Source organism: Notechis scutatus, chromosome 1 (assembly GCF_049901735.1).
Source record: "Notechis scutatus isolate UNSWTSFEM ecotype Mainland chromosome 1, rNotScu1.2, whole genome shotgun sequence".
In the NCBI taxonomy this organism is placed as follows: domain Eukaryota; kingdom Metazoa; phylum Chordata; class Lepidosauria; order Squamata; family Elapidae; genus Notechis; species Notechis scutatus.
In genome coordinates, this window is record NC_142009.1 from 224,260,154 (window position 1) to 224,282,308 (window position 22,155).

The following is a 22,155-nucleotide window of genomic DNA, read 5'->3' on the forward strand; positions in this document are numbered from 1 at the left end:
AATTGTTCCTACCCATCCACCTTTATCTGTGTGGGTTGGCAGTCAAGTTGTAAAATATTCCTCCCATTCATCCTGGATGTGTGTGTGGATGTGTGTGCGCCGCACGCATGCCCCATGTGCACGCACACAGAAAGAAAGCTTGGTCTTAAAAAACACTAGCCTTTGAAGGGAGAAGCCTGGAAAACAATCGCCACAGTACCAGATCAGTACAGCAAATGTAGAACAGCAAATACCAGGAAGAACTTTATGCAGCGGGAGCATAAGGTGATATACTTGCCATGCTCCAACATGTAGATGGAAGCTGGACACAAAATAATAGTCCTCATTTTGAAATTATTTTATCTGCTATATTGCACCTATGGTTGTTTAATTATCCATTATATTGCTTAACAGTTCATGGGTAACAATCTCATTTTTAATGGTGTTCACATTGAGCTTTGTGCTGAGGTTGGAGGGTGTGCTATAAAACCTGTTTAATGGTTCCTTAAAGAAGGCACAAGGAATATGCATACATGTATGTCTTGGTCATACTACCTAGCATTATTTTTATTTGGTAGGCTATGCCAAGACAGAGCTTATATTAGACTGAGAATTCACACCTTGTGCTTCATAAGTAGAGTATGTAAGAGCCCGTTGCTATTTATTTTTGGAATAGATGGTTTTCTTTAGGTAAATGAAAATAAATATTGTGTTTTTACAATAGTGTTTTTAATCTCCAAAGTATCTATGTTTTTAATCTCCAACAGTTATGTAACAAAAGAAGTATCTTTAAATGTGAGTAAAAGTACAATGAACAGATAGGATGCTGGAAAATAGATTCTGTAATTTTTAGAGCTTGAAAAAAAGTATGTTGCCCAAGTTTTCTTAAGAATGGTTTGCTTGCATCTGCAAATAAATAACATTTCTTTATCTGACTCGTTTGCCGATACATTATTACATCCTTTGAAACACAGAAAATCCCACATACCATAGTTATTTTAAATATGTCTCTTGATAACTGCCTCAGAATATCTGTAAGCAGTGGAACACACTGTATGCAGATATCCAGCACAGGAGTTTTACATTAACTTCCTTATGGTCAGCATATTTTCAGAACTTGCCATGAACTATCCCCACCTAAATATGCAAACAAGGTTTCATTGGTTAGGAGGTGTCAGCATGGGTTTACCAAGCAGGTTTTTCCAGATTGTGAGACTCATCAAAAAGACATTTTGCTTATAAATCACATGGTTGTAAAGTTACTCGGAAGGTGCATGAACTAAGTAGGAAGAGATATGCAGGAACAGGGTAAAGTATGGATATTATTTCTTAGAACTGATGTAAAAATGCATTTATATTCGTTGAGCGTATTTCATCTTTTTTCTCAAGATGAAGTAGGCGTTGACAAAATGTTGCTCATTTTCCTGGAAGCCAGGAAGCAATAGCTACCTAGAGGCATGCCTTTTACTATGCAATTAGTTTCATTTTTCTAATTCTAACTGAGTCTAGGAAAAGAGTTTGGTGTGCCTATGTTTTGATCCGGGGTGGTGGTGTGATGGTGTTTGTTTAATAACACATCAAGTTCCCCCCACCCCACCCCATTACTGGCCGCTGCTGTCGAGATTTTAAATAGTGGCAAGGTATCGAAGTTGCATCTTGTATCAAAAGCATTCCCATAGAAGAGCTCAAAACTGGGGCCAGATGGAATGTCCATACTACAAGAAAATGCTAGGCACTGTGATTGTAGCAGAAATCATAATGATATCGCTTCAGTTATTATCCCAAACTACAGTCAGAACTGAAGAAGTGTCTTGGATGAGAAGCGAAACATCTTCAAGGAAAAAAACAAAGTTTTTGAAAAAAAGCAACATTGGAACAACAGTGACCTAGATGTCTGAGAATCTCCGTAGGCTTCAATCCTTACAGTACAGAATATTTTTTAGGGTTCCATTCATTTGTGCTTCTTTCTATTGAGCATTCCTTGCTTTTGAACTTTCCTAGGGAACAAAATTAGAAGGAAAACTCAGTATGGTGCTACCGAGTCACCAAAGCTACAAGATCACCAGGAGGAACAGGAGGATCAAACCTACTTGGATGAGAAGATCGCTATTCCAGATGTTGGTGGGGTAAGCCTTCGGCTACGAGTTTCCACATTGATTGTTGTCCTGGGGTTTTACTCTTGACTGAAAAGCCCTTTTGGAAATGACCAGCTAGGCTCACACAGCATGTTAATGAACCAGGTGACTCTCAGGATGTTGCAACAGTTATAAGTGCGAGGACCGGTCATTTTTTTCAGTGAGGTTGTAACTTCAAATGGTTGTTAAATGAAGGACTGCATTTTTATATATGCACAGTCTCCAGGAATGGAGCTTAACTGAAAATGATTTTTTTTACATAGAATTAACATAATCCCTCGGTTGTGAGGAACTAGGGAAAATGTAAGCTTTGTTTGAAACATGGGGAAATAGGGAGCTTACTGGAAAGTATAGGAGATGTAAACAGTTCATGGCCTAGACAGAGGGCCAAGGCAATTTTCATTTGCAAGGGTTGAACCAATCCAAGATCATGGCTATGTCCCTGAGTTGCTGGTCTTTGCAGGTGGAGTCAATCAATTATTGGCTCCGATGCTGCTTCAGGAAAAAACAATGCTGCCCGGATAGTTTTGCAGGACAGGCAGCTGCTCCCTGGAGGGAATAGATCCCTGCCTCACCCCTTCTGCCAATTTCTGAGTCCCCACATCCCCTCCCTTGCTTCTGCTGTCACTATGGAAGCATCTGGTTGGCAGGAGCCATGAAACTTCCTTTCCCACTAGCCTGTTGATTAAGCTGGCCAGTATGAGATGTTGACTCTTCATGGGCCATGCTGTTGTGGCCAAGACCATGTACAGCTTCCAAACCACAGCTGCCCACCCTGGGCCCAAAAAAAAGGTTAGCAGCAGTTTACAAGCAGGATACATGCCTACAGATAGACAGACGGATATATACAGAGACACACATACACACACACAAATAGCATTGATCTGCATGAGAGGAGCAAATTCTTTAATTGGGATCAAAGTGGTATGTCTTATGTCAGGTTTTTCTAAGGCAAAGATCTTCCAACTTGGCAAGTTTAAGACTTGTGGACTTCAACTCCCAGAATTCCTGAGCTAACGTGACTGGAGGAGGGATTCTGGGAGTTGAAGTCCATAAGCCTTAAAGCTGTCAAGTTGGGAGGCCCTGTTCTAAGGCAGGGTCCCCAACCACGATGTCCGCGGACCCGGTACCGGTCATCAGAACAAGTCCTACCGGGCATCTGGCTTGCTGGGCGCCGCCATCTTTTTGATGAAAAAGTGCTTCCGGTGAGCTTTTCCGGGTAGAAAGCTCACCAGAAACACTTTTCATCAAAAAGATGCGATATGCGCTTCGATGAGCTTTTCCGGGTAGAAAGCCATTTCTACCGGAAAAGCTCATCGAGCGCTGGCACCACCATCTTTTTGATGAAAAAGTGCTTCCGGTGAGGTCACCGGAAGCACTTTTCATCAAAAAGATGGCGGCGCCCAGCAATGGTACCGGGCCGCGCATAAAAAGGTTGGGGATACCGGGCCGCGGCGTAAAAAGGTTGGGGATCACTGTTCTAAGGGATACTTTTGATTGACAAGAAGAGTGATCTTGTAGTTCTGATTCATTAGAATAAAGCTATCCAAGTATGAATGAGGTTACTATGATTTTTCTTCTCTAGCTCTTCAGTTAAATTTTCCATATCTTTGTTCTCCAGTACGGTTTCAGTTTCAGAAAGCTTTGGGCTTTCACCGGGCCAGGATTCCTCATGAGTATTGCCTACCTGGATCCAGGAAATATTGAGTCAGACTTACAATGTGGCGCTGTCGCTGGCTTCCAAGTGAGTATGTGAGGAAATGGAGGAGAGGCCCACCAAACAAGTAGCCTGCTGCAATGACTTACTTTGAAATTAATTCAAATATGCATTCTTATTCATCTTTCCCAGTTACTAAAGCCCATCCCAAGGCTGGAAACAGGAGAATTCCTGCATACGTCCAGTTCTCATTGCTCAGCCTCTAGATTCACAGGGACTTTATAAAATTGTCCCCATTCATTCTGACCCTCCATGCTGCATTTATTTATTTCTTTATCGTATTTGTAAAGCTGCCCATCTCATCAAAGGTTGCTCTTGGTGGACTCAGTATGGACATGTGTTTCTGAGATTCTCTCCCAATATCCTAAAGCTATGTGGATCTCAGTCCTGTTTAGTTGTTGTTGTATTGGTACAGAGCCTCCTATGTGCTTGATGACCATGTGCCTTTGCTTCCTACACAGCTGCTCTGGGTCCTGCTTTGGAGCACAATTTTGGGTCTGCTTTGCCAAAGGCTGGCTATCCGGCTTGGGGTAGTTACAGGCAAGGACTTAGGAGAGATATGTTATCACTATTATCCCAAGGTGAGTATGAATGTGTAGCAGTCCAATAAAGCAACATTGGCTCCAAATTCTGGTTTATTCAGTGGTTGCAGTGGCACAGTGTTAATTACAAATAGAATAGAATAATAGAATACCTTTATTGTCATTGCATTCAAAATACAATGAAATTTGAAAGCTACTCCAGCACAGTGCCCCAAACACCACATCACAATCACACTACACAGTGTTTAAAAATTAAAATAATTAAAGTAATAATAATAATAATAATTTTAATAATTATTAGTAATAATAATAATTATTAGTTTTTAATAATAATTAAAAACCCAGTCTAAAACCTATTTAAAACATATATTAAGTTAGATAGTTTAAAAATGCAACTTTGTACACAGAACTAAATCACAAATGTACTGTTTGATTCAAGACAATTATTGCCTTGGAAAATAATCTGTTTCTTAGTTTATTAGTCCTCATTTTAAGACACCTATAGTGTCTCCCTGATGGTAACAATTCGAAATATGAATGACCAGGATGAGAATGGTCTGTGGAGATTTTTTGTGCTCTAGAGAGGAGTCTGGTCTTCACAATCTCTTCCAAAGAAGAAAGAGAGCAACCAATGATTTTTTGTGCTGTGTTTATAACTCTCTGGAGCATCTTCTTATCCACTACAGAGCATCCAGCATCCAGTACCATTACACAGCATGCCAAAATGCTCTTGATGGTAGAACAGTAAAAGGTAACCAGCAACTTCTCACCCAGACCAATCTTTTTCAGCAACCTCAGAAAGTGCAGGCGCTGTTGTGAATGAGAAAGAGAAAGGAAACAGAAATGGAACTAAATTGACCTCCATCTGCCTTTCTTTCTCTGGCTTTGCACTTGGCACCTAGCCACAATGCAGTTTGATTGTTGTATGAACCAAAAAATGGTGGGTTACACGATAAACTATGGATAAATCAAGCATGATTTGATTTCATGTGTTTGCCAGATTAAGTCACAGTTGTTTGTGATCATGGATTATTGCTTGTTTTATGCAGAATGTTAATATATAAATTATGGTTTACAGACAGCATTTTTAAAAATATTTACTTGATTTATACATTGCCTTTCTGTTTGAAACCACACTCAGTAAATACATATTATAAAGAAGATTCACAGTAAAAAAATAACAATCATTCACTCTTAATCTTGTAAAGATGTTGGCCCTTTTCTAAAAAGCAGAGGAAGTGAGATTCAAATGCAACTTCCAAGGAAATGCAAGTTGTAGCTGGGAATGATGAAAAAAACAGTTCCTCCCCCATATGAGAACGGGAGCATTTTCGGAAGGGTCTTTCCTACAGATTGTATTGAGAGTTGTTCCCTCAGTTGACCAGGCCTTAATGGTTTAGGCAAGCTGGCTGAGGAACTCAACAAGTCTTAAAGTTGCCAAGGTTGGAGACCCCTGGTTTAAGGCTTCAGGATTAGCACCATAACTGGCAATTGCTCAGATCTTTGTCCATGGGCATCCTGTGATCCCTGGGCCCTTTTTGTTGTTGTTGTTGTTGTTGTTGTTGTTGTTGTTGTTGTTGTTGTGTTGTGTTTCGGATCAGCCTATCTGCCTTTTTTTTTTTTTTTTTGCACTAATTGCCAGTTCAAGACATTTTTATTTTTTTTCCAAAGAATACTGTAATTGTTAAGAAGGGAGATGACTAAGTTCTGGACAACTGTTGCCTGATCTGAGTTGCTCAGGCATGATGACAGATGACAAACTAATCTTATGACACTTCCTTTATTGCTGCAATAGCGTGGATTCCTCCAGGCTTTGAGTTGGCCAAGAAGGACGCCAACATCATTGGCACTGCTCCTGCAACCTAGCTGTTTTATGCTTCATTAAGAAGGTCAATACATAGAGCTGTTCTTTTCAGCTTTAATGTGTGAGAATTTAAGGGCAGCAATTGGTGGATTCCTTTGGCTGCATTTCCTCCCCAGCAGCATCAGCAGCCAGAAGAAAGGCAACCACAGTCGCTTTAATGGGCAGTGGGCAATTGGAGAAGATTTAGGTCACCCTTCATGATGATTTTGCACCATTAAATTGGCCCAAGTAATAGGCCTGCGTGGAGACGGTTTAAACCCAAGAAGAATGAGAATGAGAACGAGAACAAGAACGAGAACGAGAACGAGAATGAGAATGAGAATGAGAATGAGAATAGTTGAAAGGAACTTTGGAAGTCTTTTGGTCCAACCCATTTCAGGCTATTTCTGAGCATGTATCTACATGTAGTGATCTTCTGGAAGTATGTTAAATGTGTCTAAGAATAGTATGGCATTTTCTCTGATTTTAGGGTAGGATGGGACCCTTAGGAGGCTTCCCACTCACATGCCTACTCTTAACACGCAACACACACAAGCAAAGTAAAAAATGAGTCAGAAGTACTTGGCCACAAACTTTCAAGTGATGCCTAGTTATCAAAACAGGCCTCCTGAAGCTCAAGAAAGTCAGGTGATCAGCTGTAGATCCTGATGTTTAAATATAGCTATAGTGAACCATACTTTCTTGGGGGGAAAAATTAAAGGACAAACCTGAAAAAGGGACAGATATGAAAGAGGTTCATAAGAATAAAAATATTTAATTGTTTGTTTACAAAGGAAAATTCAAGAGCAAAACTAAGAAAAACTATACAAAAACAACTTTTAATAAAAAAAAATCTATAACATCAAACAGTACTGTATATGTAGTTTTATTTTTAAAGGTCAGTTCAATTTTCCATATTTTTACATTAATATGAAATACTTTTGTATCAGCTGGTACCAATTGTATAGTAAAGATTATATATCCAAAATAAAGAAGTGAGTTTTTGTAGAATAAATCAAAAGGACAGCTCTCCGAAAAAAGGACTGTCCTTTATAATACGTATGGTCACTGCAACTATATCCCATCCCTAGATTAGTGACATGTGTGAATGATGATCACTGAGTTCCTAATATGTTATAGCCAAAATTTGGAAGAGGCATGAGACATCTTAGAGCATAAATTTTTCCTTTGTATCTTCTAATAGCCCAACTGTTGTCCTTTCCTCTATAGGCCCCACGTGTGCTGCTCTGGATTATGATCGAAATTGCTATAATTGGCTCTGATATGCAGGAAGTGATTGGAACAGCAATTGCTTTCAACCTGCTTTCAGCTGGACGGTAAGATCCCTGGTTTTCTACAGCCAGAAGACAAAGCAATGGGGAGGTTTCAGAAACAAGTGCTGTGAATGCTATGGAACTACCAAACACTGGACTGTTTGGTCAGAATCCTAGAATCAGGAAAGATTGGAGTGAATATAAGGTGAAACAATGCTGCCATTTCTCTGTTCTTTGCACGTCAGGCATAATTCCTCCCCATTTTAAATATCCTTCTGCAGATTGGTTGAGGTGAGGAATTGCTAATTCATGGCACTGTAACTTTTGTCATGTACTACCTGATCCTGTATTTCAGACTGGCCAAGACACACAATTATGGAAGCAAAGAATATTGTACTTCAAAGTTGCAGGATATAGAACAGCCTTCTCCAATTTGATGGCCGTCAAAGGTTAATGCAAAGCACTGTAAAGGATAATTAAGGTGCGGAAAAGAGCTATAACCCAGTCGTACAGCACAGTTCCAGATTCTAACCCCTCTAGATAGTACTGGGAAAGATTCAGTGGTGGGATTCAAATAATTTAACAACCAGTTCTCTGCCCTAATGATTTCCTCCAACAACCAGTTCACCAAACTGCTCAGTAAATTAACAACCGGTTCTCCTGAACTGGTGCAAACTGGCTGAATCCCACCACTGGAAAGATCCCCATCTAAAACTTGAAGAGTTTCTGACAATCTCTGATTGCACTCCCAATTTCTCAAAAGCTAGTGGAGTCCGATTTGCACTTCACTTCCACCCATCTTGAGATGTTATGGCCTCCTGATCCCTAAAGCATGGATGGGGAGAGAAAGATATTGGTGCCGAGAGGAAAATGGGAAGTTTCTATGGGAAAATGGGCACTCGATAAACTCTGCAGAACTGCAGCATTTTCAAGTTAAAAAACAAACAAACCCAGCTTTGTTCCAAAAGGAGATAATCTTAACTGAGCCAGCAGTACATTGACACAATTCTTAGATACAGTTGATGACATGACATAGTACAGCTCCAGTGCCAATTATAAACCAGTAAAAAGACCTATGTGGAAAGACAAAGACAAAATTCTGACTTGGCCTAGCAGAAAGCTGTTTTCTATCATTCTTTGAATTAAAGATACTACAGATAGAGCTTTAGGCCCTTCAAGAAATGTTTTGTTGTCACAACTGTGTACCTAATCTATCCCTTAGCTACCCATCTATGCACAGTACCATTAGAAAAACCCTACAAGACTAAAGTGTTGCAGTTCAACATGGCATAGAAAGCACCAACCCTCCTGGATCTATGGGTGCTTCCATTTCAATGAGACATGGGTTTATGCTAGCAGAACACTGAGACTTCATAGTGCTCTGAGAAATAGATTTGTGCAATTCTATTTGAATGATAAAATTTTACTTTTCTTTTTGCAGTATCCCTTTGTGGGGTGGAGTCTTGATCACAATTGTGGATACCTTCTTCTTCCTCTTCTTAGATAAATATGGTAAATACTAGGCCAGAGAGAAGGGATGTTTAAGTGGTCATCTAGTTAGATATTCAAGTTTATGGGAGTTTGGTTACTGTGTTACCAATGATATACTCATACCTTGTCATGCCAACACTAATATCATTACCGTGTGTTGCCTGTATATTAGAAGATTTCTAGCTATTGTGTCATGAATGCTATGGAATTTTTTGCTATGTATTTGTCAGCAACTTTAATGGACATGCATATAAGTTAGAGTACATGTCCCCCATACAAGGTATAAGGTTATCAAGGTAGATTTTATGCTTCTAACCCTACAGTACAGTACCAAAATTAAATTTTCTCTGAAGGCAGAAGAGATGGTTCTCAAATAGAATCTAGTCCCCCACCTCCAAAATAGATTATGTAACCCAGATGAGGCAGTGGCTCCAAGTGGAAAACTAAACATAAAACATGAAAAGAAGGTCAAACCAGCATTGGCCAAACCAAGACTGGCCAATCCTTGACAGAAAGTTGTATTGGTTGTGTTTTGCATCACAAAACAAGGCATTCTGGTGGTGGGCGTTCCACTTTGATTCTTCTGGAACTTAAGCTTAACCTGGCTAGCCAACTTTGAGTTGGTAGGTAGACATCAGTGGGTGTAGATGTGAGCAAACAAAGCTTTTATTTCTGAAGGTCAGCCTGTATTGTAAATCTGGATTTGTTCCTGTGTGCCCAGAATCTTTGGCTATATCAGAACAAGAAGGAGCACTCAAAGTATTATAAATATACAGAGCGATCTCATGAGAATAACACCTATTTACTTGGCACCAAGTCAAATGTTAAATACTGTTTGAAATAGCCATTAACGCAGCGTTTCCTGCTGGAAGCTCTCGGAAGTTTACCCAAAGTACTTCAGGAGGGCACTGGACTGAGAATAATCTAATTGAGAATCCCAAGGCCTCCTATGGAGAATAAACCTCTTTCTCTTTTGTCTTTCCCTGACAGGTCTTAGGAAGTTAGAAGCCTTTTTTGGCCTCCTCATTGCTATCATGGCAGTAACATTTGGTTATGAGGTAAAACATGCTCCCTCCTCCCACATGTGAGAAGTTCAACCACTCTTCCTTAGACTGGTTTAGCAATCTGAGGATTAGGATCTAACTCCTCTCACCCTCAAGCATCCAGAAGAGTGGCCTTCTCTAACTTGATACTTCCCATGTATTATTGTTAAATAATCCCCAGCAACGAAATCTGGGGAAGGAACCTGTGACTGAAAAGAATTGGGTGGGAATATCTGATCAAACTACTTTACCTTGTTATAAAAATATCACAATAAAAGAACACAGACATACTGCAAGTAATAAATCTTACTTTAAGATCAGAGGTTTATTTCATGAGCAATTAGGAACATGATCATGGGCATTTATTTCCCTGGGTGTTTTTAAATAGCAACATATACATAGAGCACTGATTATTTCAGGCTACTTGGAACCTCTTCCTCCAAATAAAGAGCACCAGAATATCTTTAAAAATCACTCCCTAGATACAAATAAGAAGGAAGAAATAGTAAACACATTTTTGTTATGAGTTTCCTGACAGCATCTAATTGCCACTGTTGGCCACTGAATATTGATCTTGAGAGGAAAAGACAATCAGGGATTGTCCCATGATCACATCTGCTGACAATAAATGCCAGAAGGAAATTTAATTAGGAGAAAAGATTTCTGTGTATTCTGGCATCAAAGCAATATCGTTGGAGCTAAGTTGGTGGAACATGATTGCTTGTGGTTTGTTCCATGTATTAAGAATTTGCCACCAGGACTCACAAATGAATTAGGCTGCAGCACATTCTGGCATCTTTCAGACAAATCAATATAAACAACAACTGTACTGACATTTTAATTCCCTTCATAGTACAGTAGCATCGTGGGAGGGGAATCTCATCTTTTCGCACTCCTTCCCTAGCCTCTGGTAAACATCTAACCTGTTTTCCCAACTCTAATTCCTCTAAACTAGTGGTGGGATTCAAATTTTTTTACTACCAGTTCTGGGAGTGTGGCTTGATGGGCGTGGCAGGGGAAGGATACTGCCGGTTCTCTGAACTACTCAAAATTTCTGCTACCAGTTCTCCAGAACTGGTGAGAACCTGCTGAATACCACCTCTGGATATAATCCCATTCCAAAGGAAAGCCATAGATGCCTCCTTGCCTTTCTCTGCATTGCCTAATCTTCCCTTCTTCTTTCTGCAGTATGTGGTTGTAAACCCTGATCAAAAAGAGGTGCTGAAAGGCATGTTCATTCCTTACTGCAAGAACTGTGGACACGAGCAGCTTCTGCAGGCTGTGGGTTTGGTTGGAGCGATCATTATGCCCCATAACATCTATTTACATTCTTCACTTGTCAAGGTTAGTGTCTAATATATAGATACTTTATTTTGGGGCATAGATCAATACCGTGTTTCTCCAACAATACGGCCTCCACCAATAGGAAGCCCCACCATGTTTTATTGGCAGGCTCCTCCCTGCACCGGGCCCTGAGGAGACACTTGGCCAGGCCCCGCCTTTCCCTTTGCTGAGGTCGATTAGCCTCCCTGCCCGGGGGCCCCCCCCCCACGTGGGGAGGCATTTCCGGCCTCTTCGTCCTCCCGACCCCTACGCGCACGCCCGCGCACCGCCCTCAGCCAGCCTTCACCCAAAGAAAGGCCAGGCGGGCGCTGCGGCAGCAGCAGCGGGTCGAGCCACCACAGGGAACAGCCCCCCCGTAGCCCGGCGATGGAGAGCGCGAGGTTAGCGCCCGCCAGCGGGCGGAGGGAAGGGCGGAGGAGGCCGCACCGGCTCACTCCCACTTTGCCCAGCCTTACGGCTCGCGCCTGGCAGGATGGAGGTCCACCCACCGAGGATGCGGGGGGTCCCCCAAAGCGCCCTAGCCGTTTTGGGGTCAAGAGGGCCGGCCTTATATGTGGTAGTTCCTTGAGTATTGGATAAGAAGATGTTATCCATATCTTCAAAGTTACTCATACATGTATCTGATGGTTTATGACAGTGTGATACATTTGTAATGGGTGCGAAGGCAAAGAGAATAAAACATATTCCCCGTTGTCAATATATACTATCTTGTAGTAAAACATTATTGCAATTTATGTGATATTTATTGGGGAGGAGGGGACTAGCAAAGCAAACCAGGATAGCCACCCACTGGCTAGATATAGGCCATATGTCTTGCATAGATGCTGTATCTTCTCTTTAGGTAAAATTCCTTGTTTTTAACACCTCCAACCTAATCAGTGTGAGATGGGATATGCATATTTCAAGATTTAAGATAGTACAACCAGTCCTGGTTTAGGAACTGCCTTGTTTAACAACCATTCATAGTTATGACAATCATGAAAAAGTAACTTTGCAACCAATGCTCGTATTAATGGCCTTCACAGGTCCATAAAGCAAAGGAAAGCTGAACTAAGATCGAAAGCACAGTTGTGTTTTCACTTAGCAGCCACCTCACTGAAGGACCAAGTTGCCATTTCCAATTATGATTGCTAAATGAGGACTACCCGTAAGGGTTATGAATTAACAGAGAACAAAAATATATACTTAACTTTTTCTTCATGCTGCAGAGGAAAGAATACGTTTTTCTTTCTTTCTGTAGGTAGGGAAACAACTTGGCTGAGGATAGATTTCAGGCTAATAAAGCTTGGTTCAAGCATTGAGCTAAATCACATGACTTGTTTTGGGATTTGCAAAATGGTGAATTCACTCCCTATTGTTTTTAAGCCATAGTATGTACCTTAAGAACATTGTTACTAACTTCACATCTGTAGTGATTCACTTAGCAACTGTGGCAAGAAAGCTTGTACACTGAGGCAAAACTCACTTAACAAATGTCTTAGCAACAGAAATGTGGGGCTCACTTGTGGTCATAAGTTGAGGACTATTTCAAAAGCACAATAGATTTAAAAAGACAATGTGTCGAAACTACAAAACCTAGCTGTTTCCTTCGTCTTTGGGGTCGTGCTGAGCTAGGACTCTGCTTGGATGATGGTCTCTTTTCTCATTTGGACTGCCATTTTAGGATTTCATTATTGACGTCTGGTTTATGTATTGTGGTTTTGGATTCTTTTAGGTTCTGTTGAATTTTTTTGTAAGTCATGAAGAGTGACTTTGATTGAATTGGACATTTATTTTAAATGAATAAATAAAAGTTGAAAATTGTATTAGCAGGGGATTCTTAACAGGTAGATAAAGCATTCCATTGCATGTTTTATCTACAGAAGTGAACAGAGTTGCTCAAAGTTTATCAGGAGTAATGTTTAGAGGATTAGTAACTCAGCACTTGATTATTCTACATAATACAACACTAAAATATAAAACTTAATTATGACTAGATAGCACTTTAATTTGATTTGATTAGCAACTATACATTTGAAGGAGCAACTATTTCTGAGCATATTAGATCATTTTAATCTGAGGTCTACTATTTCTTAACTCTTATATCAAAATTGGATTCTTAATTATTAAGTAATGGGGTTTTAATTAATTGGACCAAAGATAATTATATTTAAGGGAATACAAAATTACTTTCAAGTTACCATTCAGGCTGAAAATGAAGGAATGACTTGAAAACTTATTAGAAACATTTATATGGGAAGCAAACTATTCAGTAAGTAACAGTACTTTTACAAAATATTATTTTGTACGTAAGTCAGTCCAGACAATGCTGAAACCATTAACTAAAGCATTAGTATACACTTACATTATTAAATTAATTGAGAAATATGCAGAATATCTTAATTAATCAATAATAGAAACTAACAGTAATTAATTTTAAAATGGGTAGATTTCATAAATGGGTGGTATTGGAAGGTTGTTTTTTTTTTTTTTTTAAAAAAGTAAAATCTACGTATGCTGTAACAAAAATTTCTGACTGGAAACCAATAGGGTTTCTATCTATAATCAGCTGAAGAATTCTGAGAATTGAAATCTACACATCTTAAATTTGCCAAGGCTGAGAAACACTTCTTTAATCTAATAAGAGTCCCAACAGATGCCAGTATACTTTCCTGTTGCACATTTACATCATAACAAACCAGTATTTACTGTTCTACCGTCCAATAGGCAAAACAAGGTTTAAGTAATTAGCCTGTACCGAACAGTTGACAAGTCACTTCTTGTATGAATCAAGCATCCCCCTGGATCCACCCTGCAAAATACAAAGCACATCTATTTGAAAACTCAGTGTGTCTGCTTCCAAGTCTTCAGATTTGCTATGCATGCAAAGAAGTTTTAAGAAAACCTTGAAGTAACTATGCTGAAATTCAGAGAAGTTGCTTCATAGCTTGAAGCCACATTGATGCTTCCTTCACATTCACAACTAAAGTCCCTTATCAAATGCACAGCCTTATTCCATATTCCATATCAATCTGGATTTGAACATGTGGTCAAACATGACTACGTAAATGCTAATCAACAGAGCATTAGGTGGAATAAGAATATTCAAAGTCTTTATATAAAAAACAAAGTATCATGTAATAAACCTAGTTGCAGATGACATAATTTTCTTGCAAATTCTGACAAAGATATTCTCTAATTACAACTTTAATACATTTCCCACAGTGACGTAACTAGAAATAAAATTTCATAAATCTTTTCTATGCGAATTAATGTTGATCAGGGTGCCGCAAAAATGCCTTTGGAAATCCACTAGTCTGCATATTAATTTAAGATGGATTTAGATATTTAGGAGTACCAGCAGTTATTAGAAAATATTGATACCAGTTTTAAAATTATAATATTTTTTGCGATAAATCAAAATAGATGTTTTGTTGTTAGAAGAGCCACCATTAAACTCGCTATTCTCTCTAAGATGTTATTCTTGTTTCAAATTTTTCCATTTTTCTGGCATACTACGTTGAAAAATCCTTTTTATGTGTGTAGTTATAATTATTTTTAAAATCTAGAATATTAACAAAACTATAATGAAAGGTAACACAGTAAATCTGACACATTACTGCAGTGTTTTCAGTTAAAATAATTAAATTTCCAAACTCAAAAGTCTAATTATCACTATACTTTTTATCACTTATAGCAATACATGCCTCCTAGATGTTAAGAAATTATTTTAAAATAATATTCACTAAGCATTATAGCATATGTGAAAGCAGTTTGTGTAATGCTCAGCCAATATTATTTTAAAGCATGTTTTACTGAAGAAGCCATGATGGTTGCACATAGCCCAAAGCCATGCTGAGCAAAAAGCAAAGCATGTGATAACTTCATGGAAAGTACAAGGACTGAAGCTGACAAGGCAAGGAACCAGCAGCATGAGAATAGACCAGATGATTGTGTAAACACAGCACAGTGCCATTAACAGCGAAGCCTGAGAATCAGGCTGCAAAAAAATCTTTTATGAGGACAGGAGAAAGAAATTCAGGGTTGAAACCCTGAGGCAACACACACAAATATATAACAAGATTCTTAAACTCAGAAGATTTTTGTCAATACTAGAATGACTTATTTGGAATAAAACCTAGCCAAACCTTGTCCTTGACTTCTCATTGCTTGGGACAGTACATTGGAGCTTCTAAACAGAGATTATTGTGAAGCATGAACCCATCCCTAGATAGATCTGATAGATGACCCACACTCTCAAATGGCTGGATGGATTTCAGTTATCCTCCTGCATATTGTCAAGTTTTGGACACTTCTATCCCTCGCAAATGTTCTAAATACTCCCGTCTTCCTCCAAACCCGTCTCCAAACAGCGCGTGGTTGTTGTCTTGTATTTGTTCTGTTGGAAGAAATATCCTTCTGGGTTCAGTTCCAAGTGAGGAAAAAGACACTGGAAACATGGCGGCTGTTTGGAAATGGTGGACAGGACCACATGCCTTGGGTAAAGTAAGAAGGAAAAAGGGCAAGATGCTGAGAGTGCAATTGTTTTATACCCTCTGTTGGGATTTGAATTTGAACTTGTATTCTGATTGGTTATCAAAGTGCCATGGGGCCATGCAGGGGCAACTCTGTAAGGCTGTTCTGAGTCCCAGGCTTGGTTGAGCCTTGCTGGATGATGATGTAATGAAAGGGCTTTGGGCAATTCTTATTATAACTCTACCTGGAGTAGAACTTTGTTATGTAAAATAGACTGGCCTAGGCCAGAGTAATGGTCCATTAGCAAAGGTGGGGGTGAGCTTTTGCTTCTGAGTTTCTACTCTTTTTAGGGGAAATATTCTGTCTTTTTAATGTTTCCTAGGATATTTCATTTTTCTAGGAGAGGTGTGGGTGCTAACTTCCTACAGTTCTAACAACTCAAGCTGAGCCAGCCAGCTCTTCCTCCCTAGCCTTGAATAGTGAGAGAAGGACCAGAACGGCAACCTGGCTACCAGTCAGCCTTATGCCTCTTTTTGGTCACAGCTCTCATCACCCAGACACCTTCAACTGGAAAACAGAATTTCTATCATTTGATATTTGGGGAAGTCAGGGTGGAAGATAGTTGTCTCTGCTACCTCAGGGCAATGCAGTTTGACATCAAAATGACTCCATAGCTCTGGGTGGAAATGCCCAAAGACCACCCATGTTGTCAAGTGCTACTGGGGGTTCGCAGGGGTTCAGGAGAACCCCAAACTAAGATTCTGTGCAGTCCGGAGAAACTCCAAATCCCACTCCTGGCTGGCCCCACCTACCCCACCCCGCCCCTTCCAGGAGTCCCCACATGGCCTGTTTTGGATGCAGGTAAGTGCAGGGTGCGTGCAGTAGCTCAGGGAGGGTGAAAAATGGGGCCTCCTGGGAGTTTGGGAAGGCCAGAAATGGGCCTGTTTCTGGCTTCTAGACAGCCTCCGGAGCCCAGGGAGGCTGTTTTCATTCTCTCGGAGGCTTGAGGAAAGTCTCGAGTCCGGGGAGGGCAAAAACGCACCCCCCTGCCATGGCGCAGGAGGCCGAATAGGCCATGCCCGCCATGGCCATGCCTACCCAGCAACTGGGCAGAGAATTCTTCGCTAAAATTTTTGAAGCCCATCCCTGGAGGGGGCAAGACCACCGGAACATCCTGTGGCACACATAAAGGTAGAAACCATTGCATTTTGTCCCCAACAGTCCCGAGAAGTGGATCGTGCCAACCAGAAAGCAGTGAAAGAAGCAAATATGTACTTTCTGATTGAATCCACCATCGCACTCTTTGTTTCCTTCCTCATCAATCTCTTTGTCATGTCTGTGTTTGGCCAGGCGTTTTTTCAGCACACCAACCAGGAAGCGGTAAGTCCCTTTTTCTTCCCTCAGAGTCAACATTAATATCTATAGTTCCTTCCCGCCCCCCCTACATGTGGGCTTTTATTCTTTTGACCAAAGAAAATGATAGAAACAGACTTGGGGATCCTGCCTGTCCATTGGCCTAAGAGCTCTCCCAAAAGGGAACCAAAGGGGGTGAAATTTGGAGGGAGGAACGAAATATAAATATGAATCAATCAAACAATTAGGAAAGAGTCAGATTAAGCTGGAGGATATAGAGATTTTTAAAAAAAACAGGAAAGAAAATCACCCAGTGCATCCCCATGGGAGAAAAACACTTAGACAGTGGCTTACAATGTGGCTAACCCATCTATTTAAAGTGTCCTCTCTCTCTCTCCCTCTCCCTCCCTCACCCCCTCTCCCTCTCTCTTCCCTCCCAGTCATGTAAACCAGAATGGAGCTATTCTGAAAGGGTTGGGAATAATCCCAGAAGCTTGTTCTGTATGCTTTTTCTATCTTGTTTTCCCTGCTTCCCTAAAAGGGTTTAGAAAAAAAGAGAGTGAGTTATTCCTTCAGCCAAGTAGGAATAGCCCATCCTCATCCTATTTACCTACCCTAGCCCATCTGGTAGAATGTCCTATACCAGGGTCCCCAAACTTGGCAACTTTAAGACTTGTGGCTGGAGAATTCTGGGAATCGAAGTCCATAAGTCTTAAAGTTGCCAAGTTTGGAGACCTCTGTCCTACACCATGTAACAGTGATATTTCAACGACTGGGAGTCAGAGAAACAGGAGCCCAGTTGTGCAAACCAATGCAGTAAAAGCTACCCTTTACCAGTTGTGAAGAAGGAAGAAAACTGAAAGGCAGATTTTTTGTGCGTTGCCATACAAGAGAAGTGTCCCTACCATTAAATAGAGGAATCTGGCCATTATAGGCAACAAAGGCTAGAAAAAAAAGGGGTACAAGCGACAGTAAGGTGCATAGGGACAGACCTGCGGATCCCACCTATTTATGTGAGAGTTGTAATTTGTTCTAGAGAGTTTACACAAACACAGAGAAATATAAAAGGGGATGACAAGCAATATTGGAAGAGATTAATAGCATTAAAAAGGTTTTAGGTAGAGTTACCCTACAATTTCTCAAACAGCAGGCTGGTCTTTTTATGGCAGAGCAAAGAGTGCAGGAAGTTGCTCCAAGGTGCCTGTAATAGGCCTGTTTCTAATGAAACAGTTTTGGTTTTTTTTTCTTTTGTCTTCTATAATCCAGCATGATGTCTGTGCCAATCAGAGCTTATTCTTGAATCAGAGCATTTTCCCCAACTTTCCTGAAAACAATGAGACTGTGACTGTGGATATTTTCCAAGGGGTAAGTATCCAGAAAAATGATGGCTATCAACCAAATTGGTGCTGATAGAAAACAGATAAACTGTATATATAGAACCTTCAGATGAACGAATGCTCAACTGCTTCTGTTCTCCCAATGACTTGCATTGAGAAGCAACTCACAGCCAATGCAGCCCCCATAATGATGTTTTATGGGCAAACCTAGAATGTCCATAATGACCTTGTCATCACATGCTGAGCCAGCTGAAGCTTCCAATTGGTGTGCAAGGGTTGCTTTGCATTGTAGTAGTCCAGGCATGAGTTGACAAGGGCATTAACGAAGCTTCCTTTTTCCGGAAATGGTTTTAACTGGCATGTAATCACACAAAGGGGTTTCTAGCCATGGCTTCCCCACCTGCTATTCAGAAGTGCCTCCAGATTTTGAGCCAACTTTGTCTCAGGGATTACAGCCCCATCTAGAGTTACAGATTTTCAGTTGTTTTCAGAATCAGTTGGCTTTCAGTTCTTGATTCTGCAAGTCGCCCCATCTTGCTGGGATTGAATCCGAGTCTGTATCACCCCACCTTCCAAATATACCAAATTCCAGTACATTGTCTTTCTAACCAAAGACGGAGACATGCATTTAAATAGATGGCCTCTCCTAGCAGGTTCGTAAAGATATTAAACAATAGGGAGAGGAGGTCTCTATGACCTATGGTTGTCACTTCTATTGTTTTTAAATTTCCTTATCAGGAAGCCTTGTAATTGATTTAAAATTCCCTCTCCTCCACTCCATCATTTTCACTTTAATTAGACTTATCTAATTACTTTCTATTTTTAGATCTTTAGGTTGTTGCTATTGTCACTATAATGTTAGGCTTGGACAAATGAGATGATGAGCAGCTGTGTGTGCCTTTGCAGGATGAAGTCAAAATGATTTAATGCATTTTTATTTAGTACAAAGAGCATGTCCATTGTGGAATATAAGCCATGAATGTTTGCCTTTTTCTATGCAGGGAATTATCCTAGGATGCTACTTTGGGCCCATTGCTCTCTATATCTGGGCTGTTGGAATCCTTGCAGCAGGTCAAAGTTCAACCATGACAGGAACCTATGCAGGACAGTTTGTTATGGAGGTGAGAAAATACCTGGAGACTGAGGTATAGTAAGTTGGGAAGTGGGAAGGGCCGACATTCAGCAGTGGCAACTGATGTGAAACCAGAATTGATTCATAGAATGTTTCTGATTGCTATTATTTCACTTAGTAGCTGCTGGAATTCCAATATTCCCATTTCTCCTATCATCTTACCTGACATCTCTCACAGGTGAAATACTTCCTCTTCTCATATTTTCTCTCATGGTTTTTTCCAGCTCCATATGTCCTTTTAAGTCCAGACTTATTTCATCCTATTAGAACATCTTTTTCCCATGGCATAGCGCATACATGTTGTCCTTGAGGTGATTAAGAACTATTGGTCTAAGATTTCCTTTCCGTATCTCCACTATTTTTTTCCTGCCCCAATGTTCTCTGTTCTGTCTTGCTACTTAAAGTGGTGTCCCGAATTTCGGGTTTGCTTAGCATGTCAAGCAAAACTATTAGTTAAAACCTATAGCTTTCTTTCTATATCCTTTCGGGATATCAACAGCCAGTGTGAAATAATCTACCATCAATGCTAGCAGGGTTTTTTTGGTGACTATTGCAATGCTCTGCTTTGCCTAGACAAGTCAGATTAAAGTGCTTTCACGGGCAAAGATGAATCAAGTTTTGACAGGTGGATGTGCAGAATTGATATTGGGGATTTGAAACTCATTAGACTCCGATCCAGTAGGGAGAACCCCCTCCCCAATGAGATTATTTGATCATGGCCACAGGTAATAGCACTCGAGCCATTGCCACATAATTTGCCTAACTATCATTTTAATTTCCCACAATGCTCCACAACAAAGCTACATTATAATTATTGGAGAAAATTAACATGCAGAGGTAGATTGAGTGCACAATGCCAAAAAATTACTGAGTGGATGTGCAGTATGATTGACACCACAGCAGCAGACCAAGGATACTGCTGGCCCCATATCTAAGGGCTTAACATGAGCCAGGTCTCCTCTGAATTCCGTTCTAGGGCCGTTTGAAGATGTTATATTTCACGTGGGAAGATACAGCAAAACAGAGTCTGTTGCGAAGGCACAGAAGGTGTTTTCCTGCTTACAGTCTAAGTCTCTCTTTGCTTTTATTTGTTTCCACTGTTAGATTAAGATGTTTTTTGGAAGTGAGGTTAGACCACAACTTGTACTCCATCAGAGAAGTCTTGTTATAGGTGTTAGCTTTTTTTAGATGGTGTCTGTTGCACCAAACTTTAAAAAAATCCAGAAAAGCAGTGAAAACATATCTATATATCATTAATGGGTTGATTAAAATGTACCTTTTCCAAGACAGGACAACTATAGTTTATTAGCCTCCATGGTATAATCACAATTAAAACTAGCTGAAGACATTTAATGGGACTTGGGCCAAACACTTGTGGTAAACCTGGACTACAATAAATTGCAAAGCTGCCATCTATGGTCTAATGATTGCTAATCTGCTGTTCAGAAGTGACCAGATGGATCAAAGCAACTTTGTGTTCCCCAGGAGTCCACCAAATGTTTCCAGAAACCTTGTAAAAATGGAGGAGGGACGCAATATTCTCCCACTTGATTCCATAACAACCAGCATTGAGAAGCATATGTTCTCTGTAAGCTTTATCATGATTAACACTGGTTATGTTTCCTCAGGATAAGATCTTTAAAATGGGCTCCCTCCCAAAGTCATTCTTATGCTCCACTACACCCACACAAACACAACTATTTGCCCACACTTATCTGATCCCCTAATTTGATTCACATGCTGTCCCGGTCTATGGGATGCTCTGGGCCTAATTTTAAGATGGTCTTCCCCAAGCTGACATACTCCAATTATTTTGGGCTCTGGGCCTTTCATCCCCAACCAGGATGGCCTGGGAATGCAAGCAAGGGAAGGCAGTCCTCAGCCCCATTTAGAAATAGATTAGCCAATCTTTGGGGTTTTTTTCTCAAAGAGAAAAAGATCTTTATTTGTTAGATTTACGCAGGTAGTCCTTGAATTACGATCACAACTGAGCCCAAAATTTCTGTTGCTAAGCGAGACATTTGTTAAATGAGTGTTGCCCCATTTTATGACCTGTGTTGCTACAGTTGTTAAGTGAATCATTACAGTTGTTTGGTGAATCTGGCTTCCCCACTGACGTAGCTTGTCAGAAGGTCACCAAAGAAGATCACATGACTCCAGGACACTGCAGCCGTCAAAAATATGAGTCATTTGCCAAGCATTTTGATCACGTGACCATTGGTTTTGCATCACGTGCAATGGTTTTAAGTGTGAAAAATGATCAGTTTTTTCAGTGCTGTTGTAATTTCGAACGGTCACTAAACGAACTGTTGTGAGTTGAGGACTACCTGTACTTAACCTTTTCTCCAGGAAGGGAAGGCATGCATAGAATATCTGTCTTCCCTTTTCCCCAGAACAAGTGGGGAGAGTGGGGAAGAGGCTGAGATGAGAGATAGTGGCTTAACCATTAAGCTTCCATAGGTGAAGTGGGATCTCTCTGTTTGTATGGCTCTTCCATGTGGCAACCCTAA

The 22,155-nt window shown here is 40.4% G+C and overlaps 1 protein-coding gene across 3 annotated transcripts in view; it reads left to right on the forward strand.

Moving 5' to 3' along the window:
* The window catches only part of SLC11A1 (solute carrier family 11 member 1), a 55,096-nt gene that overhangs the window by 17,129 nt on the left and 15,812 nt on the right, over positions 1–22,155 (forward strand). For 2 of the 3 annotated variants that reach the window (XM_087950376.1, XM_087950375.1), the window contains 10 exons: positions 1,981–2,105; positions 3,736–3,858; positions 4,293–4,412; positions 7,447–7,553; positions 8,932–9,002; positions 9,972–10,039; positions 11,213–11,368; positions 17,045–17,203; positions 18,443–18,541; positions 19,515–19,634. In XM_087950376.1, the coding sequence (XP_087806502.1) occupies positions 1,981–2,105; positions 3,736–3,858; positions 4,293–4,412; positions 7,447–7,553; positions 8,932–9,002; positions 9,972–10,039; positions 11,213–11,368; positions 17,045–17,203; positions 18,443–18,541; positions 19,515–19,634 (1,148 nt within the window). Of the gene's footprint in view, positions 1–1,218; positions 1,288–1,980; positions 2,106–3,735; positions 3,859–4,292; positions 4,413–7,446; positions 7,554–8,931; positions 9,003–9,971; positions 10,040–11,212; positions 11,369–17,044; positions 17,204–18,442; positions 18,542–19,514; positions 19,635–22,155 lie in introns of those variants that run through there. The other variant, XM_026665531.2, reaches the window with a different exon arrangement.